At 43.1% G+C, this 20972-nt stretch overlaps 1 protein-coding gene across 1 annotated transcript in view; it reads right to left on the reverse strand.

Annotated features, from left to right (window-relative positions):
• The window catches only part of LOC130290645 (uncharacterized), a 71184-nt gene extending 50649 nt beyond the window's left edge, over positions 1 to 20535 (reverse strand). Inside the window, exons 1-4 of the mRNA XM_056538551.1 lie at positions 20344 to 20535; positions 12681 to 12733; positions 2741 to 2959; positions 119 to 196 (exon numbers count right to left, since the gene is read on the reverse strand). Coding sequence (XP_056394526.1) covers positions 119 to 196; positions 2741 to 2959; positions 12681 to 12726 — 343 coding nt within the window. The 5' untranslated portion in view covers positions 12727 to 12733; positions 20344 to 20535. The remainder of the gene's footprint in view (positions 1 to 118; positions 197 to 2740; positions 2960 to 12680; positions 12734 to 20343) is intronic.
• Between the last annotated feature and the right edge of the window lie 437 nt (positions 20536 to 20972).

Here is a 20972-nt window from a genome sequence, read left to right on the forward strand (position 1 = left end):
TAATAAAAGCAATAACAACAGGTCAGACTTGCCATAAGCAAAGACAAAAAGCATTTTGTAGTATATATTGACCACTAGGGGCGCTGTTGCCAGTAATATTGAGGATTATTTTATTTACCTGTGTTACTGGAGAAGCCGGGATTACTGAAGTCATAGTTCTTAATCTCACTGTACCAGCTGTCCACGGGCTCATTCCCTAAGGATGAAGAGGAGGACACCGTATTATATGGAATTGGAAAACTCAACATATGTGTGTATGTACAGTATATATGTGTATGTATGTACAGTATATATGTGCATATATGTGTGTGTGTGTCTGTGTATATATATATATATATATATATGTATATGGTCTGGATATGAGGACGGGATATCAGGGATGAGATATGAGATTGGAATATGAGGACGAGATATGAGAACGGGATATGAGGACGGATTATGAGAATGAGATATGAGGTCGGGATATGAGGACAAGATATGAGGTCAGGATATGATGTCAGGATATGATGAAGGGATATGAGGACGAGATATGAGGTCGAGATAGAAGGACGGGATATGAGGACAGGATATGAGGATGGGATATGAGGGTGGGATATGAGGATGGGATTTGAGGTCGGGATATGAGGTCGGGATATGAGGACGGGATATGAGGACGGGATATGAGGACAGGATATGAGGTCGGGATATGAGGACGGGATATGAGGACGGGATATGAGGACGGGATATGAGGACAGGATATGAGGACAGGATATGAGGACGGGATATGAGGACGGAATATGAGGACGGGATATGAGGACGGGATATGAGGACAAGATATGAGGAAGGGATTAAAGATGAGTGAACTTACAGTGATTCGATTCGTCACAAACTTCTCGGCTCGGCGGTTGCTGACTTTATCCTGCATACATTAGTTCAGTTTTCAGGAGCTCCGGTGGCTGGAGACTCTCTCCTAGGAATGTATCCACCTTTTCCAGCCACCGGAGCACCTGAAAGCTGAACTAATTTATGCAGGATAAAGTCAGCAACCGCCGAACCGAGAAGTTTGTGACGAATTGAATCACTGTAACTTCGCTCCTCTCTAGAAGGGATATGAGAACGAGCAATAAAGAAGGAATATGAGGTCGGGATATGAGGACGGGATATATGATGCATAGTGTTAAGAAACATGTAGTTTGGTTAACCATAGACCACTGTACAGCGCCCAGATAAGCGTTTCCTGACTAGTCTGCCTCTAACTGTTGCAAAACTACAACTCCCATCATGCCCGGACAGCCAACGGCTGTCCGGGCATGCTGGGAGTTGTAGTTTTGCAGCTAGAGGCACCTTTGTTAGGAAACACCAGCCTAGAGTGAACATTACATCTCCCACAATGCACTACAGCAGAGCATTCTGGGTGCAGACACTGAACCTGCAGCCATGAGATATGAGGTTCTGCAGCCAGGAAGATAACAGTCTGTGGATGTGACTAATTCTGAATGTCACTCAGTATGAGGCTGGGTTTCCCTTTATTCTTTTTGTCCACCGTTTGGTGTTTTTGTGACATTTTTTGGCTCAGTCCCTGCGAATTTTGAAAAACTGCCCCATGAGACTATGGTGTTTTTTTTCCAGCGAATTGTGCCTTTTTTTTCTCCCATAGACTTCTATGGGAGGTTGGAAAGTCACGCACACGTGCAAATTGCGCAGCCCCCTGTCCATGCATTCTGTGCCTAGATGTGGAGACTAGTTAAGGCGTTACTAGGCGGGATGGTGGCCCTTCATCTATTAGAAACTCATGGAGTATCCTGTGGATGTTTCATGAACGCCTGAGGTAGGAGTACCCCTTTAAAGGGGTACTCTGGTGGAAAACTTTTTTTTTTTTTTTTTTTTATCAACTGGTGCCAGAAAGTTAAACAGATTTGTAAATTACTTCTATTAAAAAATCGTAATCCTTCCAGTACTTATCAGCTGCTGTATGCTCCACAGGAAGTACTTTTCTTTTCTGTCTAACCACAGTGCTCTCTGCTGACACCTCTGTCCATGTCAGGAACTGTCCAGAGCAGGAGAGGTTTGCTATGGGGAATTGCTCCTACTCCGGACAGTTCCTAAAATGGGCAGAGGTGTCAGCAGAGAGCACTGTGGACAGACAGACAGGAAATTCAAAAAGAAAAGAACTTCCTCTGTAGTATAAAGCAGCTGATAAGTACTGGAAGGATTAAAGGGGTACTCCCGTGGAAAACTTAAAAAAAAAAATTTTTTTAATCAACTAGTGCAAGAAAATTAAACAGATTTGTAAATTATTTCTATAAAAAAATCTTAATCCTTCCAGTATTTATTAGCTGCTTAATACTACAGAGGAAATGGTTTTCTTTTTGGAACACAGTGCTCTCTGCTGACATTACGAGCACAGTGCTCTCTGCTGACATCTCTGTCCATTTTTGGAACTGTCCAGAGCAGCATATGTTTTCTATGCGGATTTTCTCCTACTCTGGACAGTTCTTAAAATGGACAGAGATGTCAGCAGAGAGCACTGTGGTCATGATGTCAGCAGAGAGCTCTGTGTTCCAAAAAGAAAACCATTTCCTTTGTAGTATTCAGCAGCTAATAAGTACTGGAAGGATTAAGATTTTTTAATAGAAGTAATTTACAAATCTGTTTAACTTTCTGGCATCAGTTGATTTAAAAATAAATTTTTTAAAAATGTTTTCCACCAGAGTACCCCTTTAAATCTTCTCAGCCGGTGGATTAATCATTAACCTCATACCTGCCAGGTCTTTGGGGCTGGAGCTGCTCTTGTAGTATAAGTTTTCTCCATGGTCGCTGTCGCTGTGTTGCAGGGTCCGGATGGAGAGCAGATGGTCGGCCCACTTCTGCGCGGACTTGCAGAGGTCCCTGTTCAGCTGCAGAGGAGGCGATCCGTGCAGCTTCCGATATTTATTATGAGCCGTCAGGAAATCATCCTCAAACTGCTTGATATCAATACCTGACGGACAGTAAAGATGAACCATGTTATTACATTGATCAGTGTTTCCCAACCAAGGTGCCTCCAGCTGTTGCAAATTTATAACTCTCAGCATACCCTGATCTCCCGCTGTTTCAAAGCACCCATAATGCATTCCTTTATTACCCTAGACCACCATAGACTATATAATGAACTCCCTTATTGCCCTAGACCACCAGAGACTATAAAATAAACTCACTTATTGCCCTAGACCACCATAGACTATATCATGAACTCCCTTATTGCCCTGGACCACGAGGGACTATATCATGGACTCTCTTATTACCCTAGAACACCATAGACTATATCATAAACTCCTTATTGCCCTAAACCACCAGAGACTATATCATTGACACAGTTTTTGCCCTAGACCACCAGGAACTATATAATAAACTCCCTTATTGCCCTAGACCATGAGGGACTATTTTATGGACTCTCTTATTGCCCCTGACCCCCGAGGATTTTTTATCAACTCCCTTATTGCCCTAGACCACCAGGAACAATATTATGAACTCCCTTATTGCCCTAGACCACCAGGAACAATATGATGAACTTGCTTATTGCCCTAGACCACCAGGAACAATATAATGAACTCGCTTATTGCCCTAGACCACCAGGAACAATATGATGAACTCGCTTATTGCCCTAGACCACCAGGAACAATATCATGAACTCCCTTATTGCCCTAGATCAGTGGTCTCGAAACTTTGGCCCCACAGCTGTTGCAAAACTACAACTCCCAGCATGCCCGGACAGCCAACGGCTGTCCGGGCATGCTGAGAGTTGTAGTTTTGCAACAGCTGGAGGCACCCGGATATTGGACATGGACAAAGATAGATTCGGCAGCGTTATTATTAACTATAGATACATAGCTCCCTCTAGTGGTCACTAACCACATTACAATTTTACGGACCTCAATTCTAAGCAGCATTGTTGTTGGCTTTCCTGTATCTGGGGCAAAGATTTTGTTTGCCACCAGGGGTGTAACTATAAAGAGCCAGGCCCCGTGCCAAAACTTTCAATGCTCTACCCCTCCCAAATGTCTACCAACTTTATGTGACTGTAGATCCATGACCTGATTCATGATCACAGTAGGGGGGGGGGGGGGGGAACAATGGCGCCACACGTGATATTAGCCAGTTACGTAGGAAATACGCACGGGGGATGAGACATCAAACCCCAGAACACAATCCAAAGTAGATTCAGACCCTAGACCAGACCCCTAAATCCCACCCAGACCCTCTCATTAAGGGTATGTTCACACATACTATATATGCTGCAGATTTTATGCAGCAAATTTGCAGCCAAAGAACCCGTGCACACTACAGAATTCGGTGCGTAGGTGGTGCAGCCGAACGAATCGGTACTATGACCATGCCGCACCTCTTGACGGTAATGCAGTCCACGTGGTCATTTTTTCAGGGAACCTGCTTCACATGTACAGTATTGTGCGCCGATTTGATGCTGCAGATTTCAATGTAAACTAAATGACTGAACGCAGCGCAGCATATTGTACGTGTGAATAGACCCTAAATGTGCATTGAAGCCAATGGTGATTATTCCATCGGCGCCTGCTGTGCATAGAATGTCCAGACGGATATCCTGCCCTGTGATGTGGCCCTGTGATTACGTTCACACGCGAGTAATTCGCTACGGATTTTCGCCTGGTAAGTCAATGATAAAATCCGCAGTAGAAAATCTGCTGCAAAATCTGCACGTATGAATGTAACCTAAGGGTCTGTTCACATGTGCTTATTTTTGCTGCTGATCTTCTGCAGATTTTTCTGCCCCGTGACAGTCAATGGGCATCAAAGTCGGCAGCAGCAAATCTGCAGCACAAATAAGCACGTGAACGGACCCTAAGGGTAGGTTCACACGCGCGGATTTTCGCAGCATATTTAGCTGCGGATCCGCTGGTGAAGGCCCCCTCTATGTTGGCTTTACATGTGCCTGCTGGTAGCGGCAATACACCGATACGAGCAGACACACTGCAGCGATGTGCGCGGCGTACTGGCACATCGCGGCCGCTCTCCCTGCTCTGAGCTAGGCAGAGATCTCCCGCGATGTGCGAGTATACGGCGACTCGTACATCACAGTGTGCCTGCTGGTAGCGGCGTATTGCCACTATGAGCAGGCACATGTAAAGCCAGCATAGAGCGGGGCCTTCACCAGCGGATCCGCAGTGTAAAATACGCTGTAAATCCGCGCGTGTGAACATACCGTAAGGCTGTGTTCACACATAGTATTTGTGGATTTTACAAGGCGGTTCTTATGTATGTTTGATTGGCATGTCAATAAAGAGGTTGCCTTGTAAAATCCGCACTGGATTCAGTGTGTCTGTGAATGCGCCTTAAAGGGGTACTCCCCTGCTATGTTATCCCCTATCCAAAGGATATGTGCCCCCCAGTCATCCGATGCACATAGCGAACTCCACTCCGAGCCAGATGACTGGCGAACCTCAGCCGTCACGCCCCCTCCCATAGAAATGAATGGAGGGGGCGTGGCGTGAGGTCACAATCACAGAAGCCCCAGGCATCTGTGACCGTAGCGCCGGCCGAGAGATTGCGGAGGGTCCCTGCAGCCAGAACCCTGCGATCAGAACCCTGCGACCTGTCTAGGGGCAGAGAACCCCTTTAAGGGTATGTTCACAAGTTCATAACTCGCAGCCGGTTTCCCACTAGAGTCCTGTGCAGGAGTGTATTACTGATCACGCTTCCACGCGCTCCCGATTCATTTTTGATCATTGCCCGCTTTGGCTAACATAAAAATGTACAGACACTAGAGTGCAATGCTCTGCACCCTCATATAGGAATGTACAGACAGTAGAGTGCAATGCTCTGCACCCTCATATAGGAATGTACAGACACTATACAGTAGTGCAATGCTCTGCACCCTCATATAGGAATGTACAGACAGTAGAGTGCAATGCTCTGCACCCTCATATAGGAATGTACAGACAGTAGAGTCCAATGCTCTGCACCCTCATATAGGAATGTACAGACACTATACAGTAGTGCAATGCTCTGCACCCTCATATAGGAATGTACAGACAGTAGAGTGCAATGCTCTGCACCCTCATATAGGAATGTACAGACACTATAAAGTAGTGCAATGCTCTGCACCCTCATATAGGAATGTACAGACAGTAGAGTACAATGCTCTGCACCCTCATATAGGAATGTACAGACAGTAGAGTACAATGCTCTGCACCCTCATATAGGAATGTACAGACAGTAGAGTGCAATGCTCTGCACCCTCATATAGGAATGAACAGACACTAAAGTAGTGCAATGCTCTGCACCCTCATATAGGAAAGTACAGACAGTAGAGTGCAATGCTCTGCACCCTCATATAGGAATGTACAGACAGTAGAGTGCAATGCTCTGCACCCTCATATAGGAATGTACAGACAGTAGAGTGCAATGCTCTGCACCCTCATATAGGAATGTACAGACAGTAGAGTGCAATGCTCTGCACCCTCATATAGGAATGTACAGACACTATACAGTAGTGCAATGCTCTGCACCCTCATATAGGAATGTACAGACAGTAGAGTGCAATGCTCTGCACCCTCATATAGGAATGTACAGACAGTAGAGTGCAATGCTCTGCACCCTCATATAGGAATGTACAGACAGTAGAGTGCAATGCTCTGCACCCTCATATAGGAATGTACAGACAGTAGAGTGCAATGCTCTGCACCCTCATATAGGAATGTACAGACACTATACAGTAGTGCAATGCTCTGCACCCTCATATAGGAATGTACAGACAGTAGAGTGCAATGCTCTGCACCCTCATATAGGAATGTACAGACAGTAGAGTCCAATGCTCTGCACCCTCATATAGGAATGTACAGACAGTAGAGTGCAATGCTCTGCACCCTCATATAGGAATGTACAGACACTATACAGTAGTGCAATGCTCTGCACCCTCATATAGGAATGTACAGACAGTAGAGTGCAATGCTCTGCACCCTCATATAGGAATGTACAGACACTATAAAGTAGTGCAATGCTCTGCACCCTCATATAGGAATGTACAGACAGTAGAGTACAATGCTCTGCACCCTCATATAGGAATGTACAGACAGTAGAGTACAATGCTCTGCACCCTCATATAGGAATGTACAGACAGTAGAGTGCAATGCTCTGCACCCTCATATAGGAATGAACAGACACTAAAGTAGTGCAATGCTCTGCACCCTCATATAGGAAAGTACAGACAGTAGAGTGCAATGCTCTGCACCCTCATATAGGAATGTACAGACAGTAGAGTGCAATGCTCTGCACCCTCATATAGGAATGTACAGACAGTAGAGTGCAATGCTCTGCACCCTCATATAGGAATGTACAGACAGTAGAGTGCAATGCTCTGCACCCTCATATAGGAATGTACAGACACTATACAGTAGTGCAATGCTCTGCACCCTCATATAGGAATGTACAGACAGTAGAGTGCAATGCTCTGCACCCTCATATAGGAATGTACAGACAGTAGAGTGCAATGCTCTGCACCCTCATATAGGAATGTACAGACAGTAGAGTGCAATGCTCTGCACCCTCATATAGGAATGTACAGACAGTAGAGTGCAATGCTCTGCACCCTCATATAGGAATGTACAGACACTATACAGTAGTGCAATGCTCTGCACCCTCATATAGGAATGTACAGACAGTAGAGTGCAATGCTCTGCACCCTCATATAGGAATGTACAGACAGTAGAGTGCAATGCTCTGCACCCTCATATAGGAATGTACAGACAGTAGAGTGCAATGCTCTGCACCCTCATATAGGAATGTACAGACACTATAAAGTAGTGCAATGCTCTGCACCCTCATATAGGAATGTACAGACAGTAGAGTGCAATGCTCTGCACCCTCATATAGGAATGTACAGACACTATAAAGTAGTGCAATGCTCTGCACCCTCAAATAGGAATGTACAGACAGTAGAGTGCAATGCTCTGCACCCTCATATAGGAATGAACAGACACTATAAAGTAGTGCAATGCTCTGCACCCTCATATAGGAATGTACAGACAGTAGAGTGCAATGCTCTGCACCCTCATATGGGAATGTACAGACAGTAGAGTGCAATGCTCTGCACCCTCATATAGGAATGTACAGACACTATAAAGTAGTGCAATGCTCTGCACCCTCATATAGGAATGTACAGACAGTAGAGTACAATGCTCTGCACCCTCATATAGGAATGTACAGACACTATAAAGTAGTGCAATGCTCTGCACCCTCATATAGGAATGTACAGACAGTAGAGTGCAATGCTCTGCACCCTCATATAGGAATGTACAGACACTAGAGTGCATATAGTGCAGAGCATTGCACCATAGTGTCTGTACATCCTATACACATGGGGGTATGAGCAGAGCATTGTAGTGCAATAATGCACCATTCATAGCCCCCATGTGTATAGGAATGTACAATGGTCCCTCAAGTTACAATATTAATTGGTTCTGGGACGACCATTGTATGTTGAGACCAGAACTCTATGGAAACTTGGTAATTGGTTCTGAAGCCCCAAAATGTCATCCAAAAATAGGAAAAAGTGAGGATTAAAGTAGATAACTAATATAGATAAAGCAAATCCTTACATATAAAAGTAATAAAGATCTGCTGGGAGCTGTAATCACGGTCTATGTCAGTGTTTCCCAACCAGGGTGCCTCCAGCTGTTGCAAAACTACAACTCCCAGCATGCCCGGACAGCCAAAGGCTGTCCGGGCATGCTGGGAGTTGTAGTTTTGCAACAGCTGGGGGCACCCTCTTGGGAAACACTGTTCTATGTAGAGGACAGAAGCGTCTTCAGGGTCCGGTACATTACACGCAACGTCCTAAAAAAAGGAAAATGGAGCCGCCACCACCACCTGGTGTCCAAAGGAGCAGGTAACCCTGGTACAAGTAAAGAGTACAGAACATGTAATACCTCCCTGTACTGTAGGGGGCGCTACCAGACACCAGTCAGTGCATACACTTCAGAAATAAAGGTAAAGATTAGTACAGAACATGTAATACCTCCCTGTACTGTAGGGGGCGCTACCAGACACCAGTCAGTGCATACACTTCAGTAATACAGGTAAAGAGTACAGAACATGTAATACCTCTCTGTACTGTAGGGGGCGCTACCAGACACCAGTCAGTGCATACACTTCAATAATACAGGTAAAGAGTACAGAACATGTAATACCTCCCTGTACTGTAGGGGGCGCTACCAGACACCAGTCAGTGCATACACTTCAGTAATACAGGTAAAGAGTAGTACAGAACATGTAATACCTCCCTGTACTGTAGGGGGCGCTACCAGACACCAGTCAGTGCATACACTTCAGTAATACAGGTAAAGAGTAGTACAGAACATGTGCTCCCTGTACTGTAGGGGGCGTTACCAGACAGCAGTCAGTGCATGCACTTTAGGAATACAGGGGTTTTACCAGTGAAATATCCATTCTGATTGGTCAGTTCTTCCAGTCATTGACAGGTTTTGCAGATTCCATAGCATTGTGTGTTGAGTCTGGTTTCAAGTTACAAGACCATTGTTTGTTGAACCTATTGTATGTTGAGGGATCACTGTATAATGGGGTGCAAGGCTCTGCACACATATGAGGGTGCAGAAAAATGCCCTTCAGTGTCTGTACATTCTTATATAAGGCATGCTGGGAGTTGTAGTTATAGAGTAAATGAGGAACCCAGGAAGACCTGTCGTTAAAAAGTTACTGCACCACACTGGCATGCTGGGAGTCCGGAACCGTCCTTGTCCTACTTTATAATGACCTGATTTTCATGTTGGAATTTCTTAAAAATCCTCAATAAAAATCATTTAAACCTAACAGTGTCCCGCCTCTAGTGACCGGAGTCCAGTCGGGGGAGGGGGATACAGGCTGCGCATTGATTACTGCAGCAGCCACCAATCAAACACGATGCAGGGTGAGCGGTGGGACCTAAGTCATGGAGGCCGGTGCAGGATATGCAGGACCTGACCGTCTGCGCCCTGACTATGCGGACCCATTGAAATGAATGGCAGCAGATCCTGCGAATTATAAAGGGCACCTTTCATCAAAAAAAAGTTTGATATATTATAGATTACTGTATGCAGAATAACTTTCCAATTGCATGTTATTTAAAAATATGCTTCTTTCTATTTAATTTTCCACTTTGAAAAAATGACCACTAGAGGTCTCCCTACCAGTCCTTTTTTTTATAGATTTCAGACTCATGCTGGAGTCCTAAATCTCAGACTGCAGCCGGGACACAGACAAACTCCCTGACAGGGAGCAGTGCTGAGTTTGTCTATGTCCCGGCTGCAGTCTGAGATTTAGGACTCCAGCATGAGTCTGAAATCTATAAAAAAAAAGGACTGGCAGGGAGACCCCTAGTGGTAATTTATTCAAAGTGAAAAATTAAATAGAAAGAAGCAGATTTTTTAATAACATGCAATTGTAAAGTTATTCTTCATACATTAATCTATAATATATCAAAAGTTTTTTTGATGAAAGTTACCCTTTAATGTATGATCGTATCCTTAGGGCGTATTTACACACACACCAGATCCACCAGATGGGGATTTTGCAAGGCAATAACTTTATTGACATTGACATAAAAAAATACACAATAATCGCCTTGTAAAATTGACAATTGCAGATCCACAACTTTTCAGTGGTTACGGTGTGTGTGAATTCACCCTTAAATCTGCTGCAGAAAATCTGAAAGATATGTATTTTAAGTATGAACATACCCTAAATCCGTGTTTCCCAAACAGTGTGCCTCCAGCTGTTGCAAAACTACAACTACAAGCATGCCCGGACAGCCAAAGACTGTAGTTTTGCAACAGCTGGAGGCACATTGCTTGTAAAACACTGCCCTAAATAGATATTCCTATATCAAGATGTTATCCCTTATTCACATGGTGGGGGAAGGGGGGGTACAACGCTGATGTGTGGGGGCCCAACTGCTGGGACCCCCACCGAGCCAAAGATTGGAGAAAAATTGTCCCCAGAATGTATGGAGTGCACCACCCTGCAATGGTGCCCCTCACCACAATCCGCCCATTGCTTTCAATGAGGACTGTATAATACTTAAAAAAAACTTTTCCTTTTTATTTAGATCAATTATTCCCAGAAAGTAAACAAATTTGTAAATTACTTCTATTAAAAAATCTTAATCCTTCCAGTAATTTTTGGGGGCTTTATACTACAGAGGAAATGCTTTTCATTTTGGATTTCTCTTCTGTCACGACCACAGTGCTCTCTGCTGACCTCTGCTGTCCATTTTAGGAACTGTCCAGAGCAGCATATGTTTACTATCAGGATTTTCTCCTGGTCTGGACAGTTCCTAAAATGGACAGCAGAGGTCAGCAGAGAGCACTGTGGTCGTGACAGAAGAGAAATTCAAAATGAAAAGCATTTTCTCTGTAGTGTACAGCCGCTAATAAGTACTGGAAGGATTAAGATTTTTTAATAGAAGTAATTTACAAATCTGTTTAACTTTCTGGAACCAGTTGATTTAAAAAAAAAAAAAAAAGTTTTCCACCAGAGCACCCCTTTAATTTCTCCTTTGGGGGGTGCTGCAGGGAGAGAGCTGTGGCAGCTGGTCCTCACAGATTACAGCTAGTCACTGGAGGTCCCAGCAACGGACCCCTATCTATCAATAGCAACCCGTTTAAAGGGGTACTCCGGTGCTTAGACATCTTATCCCCTATCCAAAGGATAGGGGAAAGAATGCCTGATCGCGGGAGTCCCACAGCTGGGGACCCCCGTGATCTTGCACGCGGCACCCCGTTTTTAATCACCCCCCGTGTGACATCACAATCCGCCCCTCAATGCAAGCCTAGGCTTGCATTGAGGGGCGGAGTGTGACGTCACACGGGGGCGGAGGCGTGACGTCACACGCCGCCGGCCTTGTGGTCGTCAGTAATCAGATCCGGAGCGAACACGCTCCGGGGACTGATTAAAAACGGGGTGCCGCGTGCAAGATCACGGGGGTCCCCAGCGGCGGGACTCCTGCGATCAGGCATCTTATCCCCTATCCTTTGGATAGGGGATAAGATGTGTAAGCACCGGAGAACCTCTTTAAAGGGGTGCTCCGGTGGAAAACTTTCTTTTATTTTTATCAACTGGTGCCACAAAGTTAAACAGATTTGTAAATGACTTCTATTAATAAATCTTGATCCTTCCAGTATTTATTAGCTGCTGAATACTACAGATGAAATTCTTTTCTTTTTGGAACACAGAGCTGTCTGCTGCCATCACGAGCACAGTGCTCTCTGCTGACATCTCTGTCCATTTTAGGAACTGTCCAGAGCAGCATATGTTTTCTATGGGGATTTTCTCCTACTCTGGACAGTTCTTAAAATGGACAGAGATGCCAGCAGAGAGCACTGCGCTCGTGATGTCAGCAGAGAGCTCCAAGTTCCAAAAAGAAAAGAATTTCCTCTGTAGTATTCAGCAGCTAATAAGTACTGGAAGGATTAAGATTTCTTAATAGAAGTCATTTACAAATATGTTTAACTTTCTGGCACCAGTTGATATAAAAAAAAGGTTTCCACCGGAGTACCCCTTTAAGGAAAAATCCGGCATGCAATCTGTTTATACCAGCGATCTGCAACTACAGATCCCAGCATGCCTTCACAGCATGCTGGGAGTTGTAGTTTTTACAGCCATTGCATAAGAATGTAGTAGCTCCTGTTCACCTTGTTCTTGAAGCTGCAGGCCGGCAAATCTCCTACTGAACGCCATGTCTGACCTAAAAGACAAAGAAAGGAACATTAAGATAATTCCACTCCAAATGAGGCGGCGGGAGCTTAGATACACCATGAGGAGATACACCATGAAGAGATTTATCAGAACTAAAGCAGGAGGGAAAATAGAGCCGTCGTCCATAGCAACCAATCAGCTTCTAGCTTTCATTTCTTAGTGCTTTCCAAAATGGAGGCTGATTGGTTGCTAGGGGCAACGCTTTCACTTCTCCCCTGCTCTGGGTTGTCATGATTCTGTTTTAATATTAGATTCTTCTGCTTTTCTTATCCTTGTATCTAGAACGTTCCGGCAGCTTCACTTTTCTAGGCTCCGTCCTCATGTATCTAACTTCTTCCTCCGGTAACCACAGCGTTAGTCACCGCCGCCGCCGCCGAGCTGGTGAAAGGTGAAATATGTCCTCCGCAAACTTTTATACGATTAACCAAGATAACAAAAACGCTGCTGGGCTTTATAATGTTATCATATCATCTCCAGGACAGTGCTGCTGGGGTATCTAAGCCTATCATTTGTGATACTGTCTAGCTTCTGCTGTATCTAATCATGTGAGCCACTGCGCTACCGAGCTGCTGTATCTAAGCCTATCATTTGTGATACTGTCTAGCTTCTGCTGTATCTAATCATGTGAGCCACTGCGCTACCGAGCTGCTGTATCTAAGCCTATCATTTGTGATACTGTCTAGCTCAGTGTTTTCCACACAGTGTGGCTCCAGCTGTTGCAAAACTACAACTCCCAGCATGCCCGGACAGCCGTTGGCTGTCCGGGCATGCTGGGAGTTGTAGTTTTCCTACAGCTGGAGCCACACTGTTTGGAAAACACTGGTCTAGCTTCTGCTATATCTAAGGCTGTCATGTGAGATATTATGTGCTGTGCTACTAAGCTGTCTGCTGAACTGGTGTATCTAAGCCTATTATGTGTGATACTGGCTGCTGAACCAGCGTTTCTAGGCTTATCATATTTGATACTGTCTGTTGAACCCGTGTATCATGTGTGTGATACTGTTTGCTGAGATGGTGTATCTAAGCCTATTATGTGTGATACTGTCTGCTGAACCAGTGTATCTAGGTTTATCATATTTGATACTGTCTGTTGAACCAGTGTATCTAGACCTATCATGTGTGATACTGTCTACTGAGCTGGTGTATCTAAGCCTATTATGTGTGATACTGTCTGTTGAACCAGTGTATCTAGGCTTATTATATTTGATACTGTCTACTGAGCTGGTGTATCTAAGCCTATTATGTGTGATACTGTATGCTGAACCAGTGTATCTAGGCCTATCAGATGTGATACTTTCCACTAAGATGGTGTATCTAGACCTATCATATGTGATACTGTACACTAAGATGGCGTATCTTGGCCTATCATATGTAATACTGTCTGCTAAGCCGTGGATCTAGGCATTCTATGTGTGATACTGTCTGCTGAGCCAGTGTTTCTAAGCCTATCATACAGTATATGATACTGTCTGATGAGATGGTGTATCTAAGCATTTTATGAATGATATTGTCTGCTAAGCCAGTGTATCTAGGCCTATTATATGTGATACTGTTTACTGACCCAGTGTATCTAAGCCTATCATATGTGATACTGTCTGCTGAGCTGGGGTATCTAAGCCTATCATTTGTGATACTGTCTAGCTTCTGCTGTATCTAAACCTGTATCTAAAACTACAACTCCCATCATGTCCGGACAGCCAACGGCTGTCCGGGCATGCTGGGAGTTGTAGTTTTGCAACAGCTGGAAGCCCCCTAGTAGAAAAACACTGCTCTAAGGACTTGTTCACAAGACAGAATTTCAATGCGGAATCCGGCGGAAAAATTCCACTCAGAAATTCCGTCGCAGCAGAGTCTCATTGATTTCATTGATTCTGTTGCACCATGCACACGGCAGATTTTCCGTGCCGCCAACGCCTGCTGCGGGAATTCAAATTCTGATCTTTCCACAGAAAGAATTGACATGGACCCCATTCACACTACGGAATTTCCACGCAGAAAAACCCATTGCAGCAGCCTTCCATTATTTTCAATGGGATTCCGCCACACCGTGCACACTGCAGAATTTCGTACGGACTGCTTTGCCTTCAATGTAGATGGCACCTGCTCCGGATGGAATGTCCAGTTGGACATTTCGCAAAAGTGCGCCATCCCCATTGACGGCAATGCAGTCCGCAGTTTCGTAGTCTGCAATGCTTCCCGCACACCTGTATGAGCCAACGTCTTTCAAGTCCCCTGAAGGCGCTGCAGAGTGATGGCGCGTGCCCTCGTGGCATTCTCTGGACTTATCCGGTGGGCGAGGTAGGTGGCACCGGGTCAGGACTGTGCTTATCCAAGGCAGCTAATCACAATGTAAACAGCGCCCTGCACACCGCCCAATCACATGTCAATAGTAATAGTAGTGCGCACACAGGTAATAGCTGCGGGTACACCGGGCAGCGCTGGCACCTGACGCCAACTAGTCATCTCTGCGCGCAGTTATGGGTTTGGAAACAAATACAAAATGTTATTCTATTGTATGCCATGTTACTGAGTATACGCTGCAATGTGTATATACTGTGTGTGCCCTATGTACTGACACCCCATACATTCGTAACGGGCTGGTGCACTGCGTGAGGCGTTTTGTCCAATGGGGGGCAGCACTGAGGCTGGCTGTATTGCCATCAGTCCTGAGCCTATGAGCAGAGATCAGTGGTTTCCAAACTGTGGACCTTCAGCTGTTGCAAAACTACACCAAGGACTATATTATTGCCCTAGACCACCAGGTACTATATTGTTGACTCCTTTATTGCCCCAGACCACTAGGAATCATATTATGAACTCTCTAAATGCCCCAGACCACCAGGGATTATATTATGAACTCCCTTATTGCCCTAGATCACTAAGGACTATATTGTTGACTCCTTTATTGCCCCAGAACACTAGGAATCATATTATGAACTCTCTTAATGCCCCAGACCACCAGGGATTATATTATGAACTCCCTAATTGCCCTAGATCACTAAGGACTATATTGTTGACCCTTTTATTGCCCTGGACCACTAGGAATTATATCATGAACTCTATTAATGTCCTAGACCACCAGGGACTATATAATGAACTCCCTTATTGCCCCCAGGCCACCAGGGACTATATCATTGACTCTTATATTGCCCTAGACCACCAGGAACTATATCATAAAGACACTTATTGTCCTGGGCTACCAGAAACTATATAATGAACACTATTAATGCCCTAGACCACCAGGGACAATATAATCAACTCTTATATTGCCCTAGACCACCAGGGACTTTATCATAAAGTCCCTTATTGTCCTAGGCTACCAGGAACTATATAATGAACTCTTTATTACTCTAGAGCACCAGTAACTATACATAAACTTTCTTATTGCCCTAGGCTATCAGGAACTACTGTATATCATGGCCTATTGTATTGCCATTGACCAGCAGGGACTATATCATGAACTCTATTACTGCCCTAGACCACCAGGGACTATATCATCAACTCTTATATTGCCCTAGACCACCAGGGACTATATCATAAAGTCCCTTATTGTCCTAGGCTACCAGAAACTATATAATGAACTCTATTAATGCCCTAGACCACCAGGGACTATATCATCAACTCTTATATTGCCCTAGACCACCAGGGACTATATCATAAAGTCCCTTATTGTCCTAGGCTACCAGAAACTATATAAAGAACTCTATTAATGCCCTAGACCCCCAGGGACTATATCATCAACTCTTATATTTCCCAAACCACCAGGGACTATATCATAAAGTCCCTTATTGCCCTAGGCTTACAGGAACTATATAATGAACTCTTTATTACTCTAGAGCACCAGGAACTATATCATAAACTTTCTTATTAGGCTAGGCTATCAGGAACTACTGCATATCATGGCCTCTTGTATTGCCCTAGACCAACAGGGACTATATCATGAATTCTATTACTGCCCTAGACCACCAGGGACTATATCTTGAACTCCATTATTGCCCTAGAATAGTTGTCTTCAAACTGCGGACCTCCAGCTGTTGCAAAACTACAACTCCCAGCATGCCCGGACAGCCAATGGCTGTCCGGCCATGCTGGGAGTTGTAGTTTTGCAACAGCTGAAGGTCCATCATTTGGAGACCACCCTAGGAGAACTTTGCTTGTTTATGCCTGCTAGTAGTTGTAGGCACACAGCTTGGATGCGGTACGACCCCTATGGCGGTGAGGGGTCCTATCGTGCCAAGTCGCTATTTTCCCCACCGGACTAAATGCTGTAGGAAATTCCAGCGGTAAGTGTTCAATTCCCCTGCAGTGCCACCACAGGTGAAATGAAGCATTGCACAGTGCCCACTGAAGTCAATGGGCTGCAGGTGTAATGTAGGACTGGACAGGTCCTCCAGAGTGAGAGACGCTCTTTGTAACCGCACCGACTAATAGATGAGGGTTCTGGTCTGTTCTCTGCTGGTGGTAGAAATATTAGGAAATACAGACCCCCCCCCAGACCTGTATAAGAGATAAGGTCCCTCCATACCCCATTGGCTGCTCACCATGACTCTCATCCCACAGGTGACTATCCCAGTCCAGGCTATAATGTCCTCATAGACTGCACACACAGCTCTGCTGTACTCACGGCCTGCTCTCCGCCCCTAGATATGGCGGCACTATGTATGTGTCCCATTGTGTATTGATGTTTCCTTCCTTCTGTACTATTCCTGGAATCATCACGTGGACCAAATACAGAGAAGGTGCATGAAATCCCCATTGTCTGCCGGGACCGCGAATGTACACCAGTATACATATTCTTATACATAGGGGGCAGTATTATAGTAGTTATATTCTTGTATATTGGAGCAGTATTATAGTAGTTATATTCCTGTATATAGGAGCAGTATTATAGAAGTTATATTCTTGTATATAGGAGCAGTATTATAGTAGTTATATTCTTGTATATAGGAGCAGTATTATAGTAGTTATATTCTTGTATAGAGGAGCAGTATTATAGTAGTTATATTCTTGTATATAGGAGCAGTATTATAGAAGTTATATTCTTGTATATAGGAGCAGTATTATAGAAGTTATATTCTTGTATATTGGAGCAGTATTATAGTAGTTATATTCTTGTATATAGGAGCAGTATTATAGTAGTTATATTCTTGTATATAGGAGCAGTATTATAGTAGTTATATTCTTGTATATAGGAGCAGTATTATAGAAGTTATATTCTTGTATATTGGAGCAGTATTATAGTAGTTATATTCTTGTATATAGGAGCAGTATTATAGTAGTTATATTCTTGTATATAGGAGCAGTATTATAGTAGTTATATTCTTGTATGTAGGAGATAGTATTGTAGTAGTTATATTCTTGTATATAGGAGCAGTATTATAGTAGATATATTCTTGTATATAGGAGCAGTATTATAGTAGTTATATTCTTGTATATAGGAGCAGTATTATAGTAGTTTTATTCTTGTATATAGGAGCAGTATAATAGTAGTTATATTCTTGTATATAGGAGCAGTATTATAGTAGTTATATTCTTGTATATAGGAGCAGTATTGTAGTGGTTATATTCTTGTATATAGGAGCAGTATTATAGTAGTTATATTCTTGTATATAGGAGCAGTATTATAGTAGTTATATTCTTGTACATAGGAGCAGTATTATAGTAGTTATATTCTTGTACATAGGAGCAGTATTATAGTAGTTATATTCTTGTATATAGGAGGCAGTATTATAGTAGTTATATTCTTGTATATAGGGGCAGTATTATAGTAGTTATATTCTTGTATATAGGAGCAGTATTATAGTAGTTATATTCTTGTACATAGGAGCAGTATTATAGTAGTTATATTCTTGTATATAGGAGACAGTATTATAGTAGTTATATTCTTGTATATAGGAGGCAGTATTATAGTAGTTATATTCTTGTATATAGGAGCAGTATTATAGTAGTTATATTCTTGTATATAGGAGGCAGTATTATAGTAGTTATATTCTTGTATATAGGAGGCAGTATTATAGTAGTTATATTCTTGTATATAGGAGCAGTATTATAGTGGTTATATTCTTGTATATAGGAACAGTATTATAGTAGATATATTCTTGTATATAGGGAACAGTATTATAGTAGTTATATTCTTGTATATAGGGGCAGTATTATAGTAGTTATATTCTTGTATATAGGAGCAGTATTATAGTAGTTATATTCCTGTATATAGTTGGCAGTATTATAGTAGTTATATTCTTGTATATAGGAGCAGTATTATAGTGGTTATATTCTTGTATATAGGAGCAGTATTATAGTGGTTATATTCTTGTATATAGGAGCAGTATTATAGTGGTTATATTCTTGTATATAGGAGCAGTATTATAGTGGTTATATTCTTGTATATAGGAGCAGTATTATAGTAGTTATATTCTTGTATATAGGAGCAGTATTATAGTAGTTATATTCCTGTATATAGTTGGCAGTATTATAGTAGTTATATTCTCGTATATAGGAGCAGTAGTATAGTAGTTATATTCTTGTAGATAGGAGCAGTATTATAGTAGTTATATTCTTGTATATAGGAGCAGTATTATAGTAGTTATATTCTTGTATATAGGAGCAGTATTATAGTAGTTATGTTCTTGTATATAGGAGCAGTATTATAGTAGTTATATTCTTGTATATATGAGCAGTATTATAGTAGTTATATTCTTGTATATAGGAGGCAGTATTATAGTAGTTATATTCTTGTATATAGGAGCAGTATTATAGTAGTTATATTCTTGTATATAGGAGGCAGTATTATAGTAGTTATATTCTTGTATATGGGAGGCAGTATTGTAGTTATATTCTTGTATATAGGAGCAGTATTATAGTAGTTATATTCTTGTATATAGGAGGCAGTATTATAGTAGTTATATTCTTGTATATGGGAGGCAGTATTGTAGTTATATTCTTGTATACAGGAGCAGTATTATAGTAGTTATATTCTTGTATATAGGAGCAGTATTATAGTGGTTATATTCTTGTATATAGGAGCAGTATTATAGTGGTTATATTCTTGTATATAGGAGCAGTATTATAGTGGTTATATTATGCATATTATGCATACTCTTGCCCATTCGGTAAGAGTAATGTCTTAACCCTTTCAATACATAAAATGCTTCATCTTGCACTGAAAATACATCCGTACAACAGATGAAATGTGGAAACAGGAGATATATAGATAGATAGATAGATAGATAGATAGATATAGAGATATTATTGTAAGAGAATAAATAACAAAAAAAAATATATGGCAATGAAAGTGTTAAAGCTATAAGCTTCCGCAGTAAAGCGAGGAAGGCGAAGTTGCGCAGGAAGAAATAGATGCTTCTTGTAAGTGATCGGTATCTCGGCAACTGGGGAAGTGACGGGAATCACAACCATTGGCACCAGCAGAGCCCCTATACTGCCTCCATGTCATCTGTGTCTTTGATGTCGCATGCAGCATAGTACCGCTATATAGTCAGTGGTGAGGGCCCACCTGGGTCTACTGCCCACCCATCATACAAGGCTTGCTCTGCCCTCTCCGGTGATGTCTGGGGGTTTTGTATGGTGTAGGTGCAGCCTGACCTTGCTTGTCCCTGGTAGAGATGCTGAGGACGGAGATGCTGCCTGGGCGGCTGCCAGGATCTCGGTAGCTGCCAGCGATGCTCACGTCTGCTTCCTTTCTTTCTGAGCCTGTTGGTTCCTGTTGTCAATGAAAGAGAAGTCAATGACACAGTGGGCGGAAGACACGGCGCAACCTGTGCACTATATCATGACGAAAGGACGGCGGCGAAGGCTGCGCAATAATTGAATCCGTCACGACCTGGAGTCACAGTAGACCCTCGTCTCTCAGACCTGTGTTTCCCAACCAGGGTGCCTCCAGCTGTTGCAAAACTACATCTCCCAGCATGCCCAAACGGCTGTCCGGGCATGCTGGAAGTTGCAGTTTTGTAACAGCTGGGGGGCTAGCAGTGTCGAGACCACTGATCTAGGGCAGTAAGTGAGTTCATGATATTGTTCCTGGTGGTCTAGGGCAATAAGGGAGTTCATAAAAAAATCTTGGGGGGGGGGGGGGCAAAAAGGGAGTCAATGATATAGTCCCTGGTGGTCTAGGGCAATAAAAGAATCCATGATATAGTCCCTCATGGTCTAGTGCAATAAGGGAGTCTATTATATAGTTCCTGGTGGTGTAGAGCAAAAATGGAGTCAAATAT

Source organism: Hyla sarda, chromosome 9, assembly GCF_029499605.1.
Source record: "Hyla sarda isolate aHylSar1 chromosome 9, aHylSar1.hap1, whole genome shotgun sequence".
In the NCBI taxonomy this organism is placed as follows: Eukaryota; Metazoa; Chordata; class Amphibia; order Anura; family Hylidae; genus Hyla; species Hyla sarda.